At 49.6% G+C, this 2,801-nt stretch overlaps 1 protein-coding gene across 1 annotated transcript; it reads right to left on the reverse strand.

The window, feature by feature from the left end:
- Positions 1 to 325: 325 nt before the first annotated feature.
- On the reverse strand, positions 326 to 1,330 carry LOC109118395 (keratin-associated protein 5-4-like). Its single transcript, XM_019209239.1, has one exon. It carries the CDS (start codon positions 1,328 to 1,330, stop codon positions 326 to 328), a length of 1,005 nt encoding a protein of 334 aa, XP_019064784.1.
- Positions 1,331 to 2,801: the final 1,471 nt, after the last annotated feature.

Raw genomic sequence — 2,801 nt, forward strand, 5'->3', positions numbered from 1 at the left:
TAAAATAGCTTGTGGCCTGCAATGAAGCCCAGGAAGTCTTTGCCCCACCTCAGTCCAAGTGGGACACCGAGGCAGGGTCCTCCTAGAGCCAAAGACAGGCTTGAAAGTGTTCAGGAGCTCAGGCTGCTGAGTGGAACAGCACTGGCCAGGATGTGGGCAGGGGATGTTGGAGCCAGAGTGTGACTTGGGAGGAAAACTTGTTGGGAGACAGTGAGGGGTTGCGTGGCCTCCTTGTAGGAAGTGGGAGGCAAATCTGGCTTCGTCTTACCGGGAGGACGAGTGATGAATTGTGGCCATGGCAGCAGGACTCGTCTGAGTTTAGACCTCAGACCTTACACTGGCAGCACACAGGGGCACAGCAGCTGGACTGGGAACAGCAGGGCTTGCAGCAGCTGGGTTCACAGCAGCAGGGCTTGCAGCAACTGACCTGGCAGCAGCAGGGTTTGCAGCAGCTGGGTTCACAGCAGCAGGGCTTGCAGCAGCTGGGTTCGCAGCAGCAGCAGGGCTTGCAGCAGCTGACCTGGCAGCAGCAGGGCTTGCAGCAGCTGGGTTCACAGCTGCAGGGCTTGCAGCAACTGGCCTGGCAGCAGCAGGGCTTGCAGCAGCTGGATTCGCAGCTGCAGGGCTTGCAGCAACTGGGTTCGCAGCTACAGGGCTTGCAGCAGCTGACCTGGCAGCAGCAGGGCTTGCAGCAGCTGGGTTCACAGCAGCAGGGCTTGCAGCAGCTGACCTGGCAGCAGCAGGGCTTGCAGCAACTGGGTTCACAGCTACAGGGCTTGCAGCAGCTGACCTGGCAGCAGCAGGGCTTGCAGCAGCTGGGTTCGCAGCTACAGGGCTTGCAGCAACTGGCCTGGCAGCAGCAGGGCTTGCAGCAGCTGGGTTCGCAGCTGCAGGGCTTGCAGCAACTCACCTGGCAGCTGCAGGGCTTGCAGCAGCTGGGTTCACAGCTACAGGGCTTGCAACAGCTGGATTGGCAACAGCTGGACTTGCAGCCCCCACAAGAGCTACAGCCTCCCTTGGAACAACTACAAGAGCCACAGCCTCCCTTGCATCCCTCACAGGAGCTACAGCCCCCACAGGAAGCACAGCCTCCCTTGCAGCCCCCACAGCTCCCTTTGGCACAGCTGGAGCAGGGACAGGCTGGCACACAGCAGCACACGGGCACACAGGAGCAGCTGGAGCCACAGCCTCCGGAACAGGCACAGCCGGTCATGGTTCTGGTGATGGAGATGGAGAGGTCAGAGGAGCAGGTGGAGATGGAGGTGTGCAGGTGTGGAGCCTCCTGGGCTGGGACCTTTATATACCTGCCCAGGTTCCTCTGAACGCTCATTCTCTGTGTCGTGGCTGTTTACCGTTCTCCCTGGTCATGTGTTTATTTGTTGACTAGACTTCAGGTTCTTGTTTGCCCCCCGCAACACTTTCCTCAACCTTTCCTCAGGTTTCCTGTGTGTCTCCTTCCTCATTGTCCTGGAGCCTGAGACTCACCTGACCCCCCTGCCTCTGCTTTCCCTGTGTGACACACGCAGGGTTTGTTCTAGGAAGCCCATCTTCATTTTTCCCTGTCTGGCCTACCCAACTGCACAAGTGTATTTCCCTGGGAGATATGATCTTGTGTAAATAGTTTTTCAAGCTGAACTTGTATCCACATCACTAAAGGCTTTATGGAAAATAAAAATTCTTTCTTCAGCCTGGGTGGCTGGTGGCCTGGGCATGAGTTAGTTTCACCTTTCTTGTATTCAAGACATCTGGCTTTTTGTGATTATTGTTAGCAATTTTTACAAATTCAGCACAGTGATTTTTTATTATTCTCCATTAATTTCATATGTGGATATTTCACCTATTGCTTTAATTTCTTTATTTGTGTTCTGGACAGGGTAATGAACACCTGTAATCTCAGCACTTGGGAGGCTGAGACAGGAAGCTGGCCAGGATCTCAAGGGCATCCTCAGGTCCATAGTTGTACAAGGCCAGCCTGAACTACATAGTGAGACCCTGTCTTGGTAAAACAGAGAAAAACAAAACAAAACAAAATTATCTGTGTGACATTTTTACTGTCAGGTAGATTGTATTTTCTTTGACATCTATTGCTCTTTATGTTATTTTAAAGTTGATGGAATGAATTGCTTATCCTAAATATAGTTTATTTTATTTATGAGTGTCTTTAATTTATTTTTATAATTTATTAATATTTTGCTATACAAGGAATGGAAGTCAGAGCCTTGGGTTTCTGGGCAAGTGCTCTACCAGTGAGCTACACCCCAAGCTGGTGCGTGCCATTTTAAAAATTCATCTCACTTTTCTTTTTCAGTTCATGTCTTTTTAGTATGCGTGTTTGTAATACAGAACATCCACGCACATTTGGGGGAGCTGGTACATGCATGTGGGATATCTCGATAATTTTTAATTCCTTTATCCTCTCTCACTTTCTTCCCTGCCTCTATCCTTTTCTTCCTCTCCAAGTGTCTGCCTTCTAGTTTCTTTTCACCACTCCTTTATTTTATTTATTGGTCGATTGATTTTTATTTTGTGTTTAATATAAGAGCAAATGCGATGTTGAAATTCCTGAGGCTGGCCTATTTTGCCTACCACGATGATCTTGCATTCCATGCATTTTTGTACAGATGACATGCTTTCATTTTTCTTTATTGCTGAATGGAATCCCATTGTGTATAGATGCCATCTTTCTTAGTATTTATCTGTTGATGAGCTCCTAGACTGTTTCCAGAGTTTAGCCACTGATTGTGCCTCTCTTCACATGGCTGTATATGAGGCACTATAGTATGATGTCTGATTCCTTGGGG

The sequence above is a fragment of the Fukomys damarensis genome, unplaced genomic scaffold, assembly GCF_012274545.1.
Source record: "Fukomys damarensis isolate Sample0158 unplaced genomic scaffold, DMR_v1.0_HiC HiC_scaffold_27, whole genome shotgun sequence".
In the NCBI taxonomy this organism is placed as follows: Eukaryota; Metazoa; Chordata; class Mammalia; order Rodentia; family Bathyergidae; genus Fukomys; species Fukomys damarensis.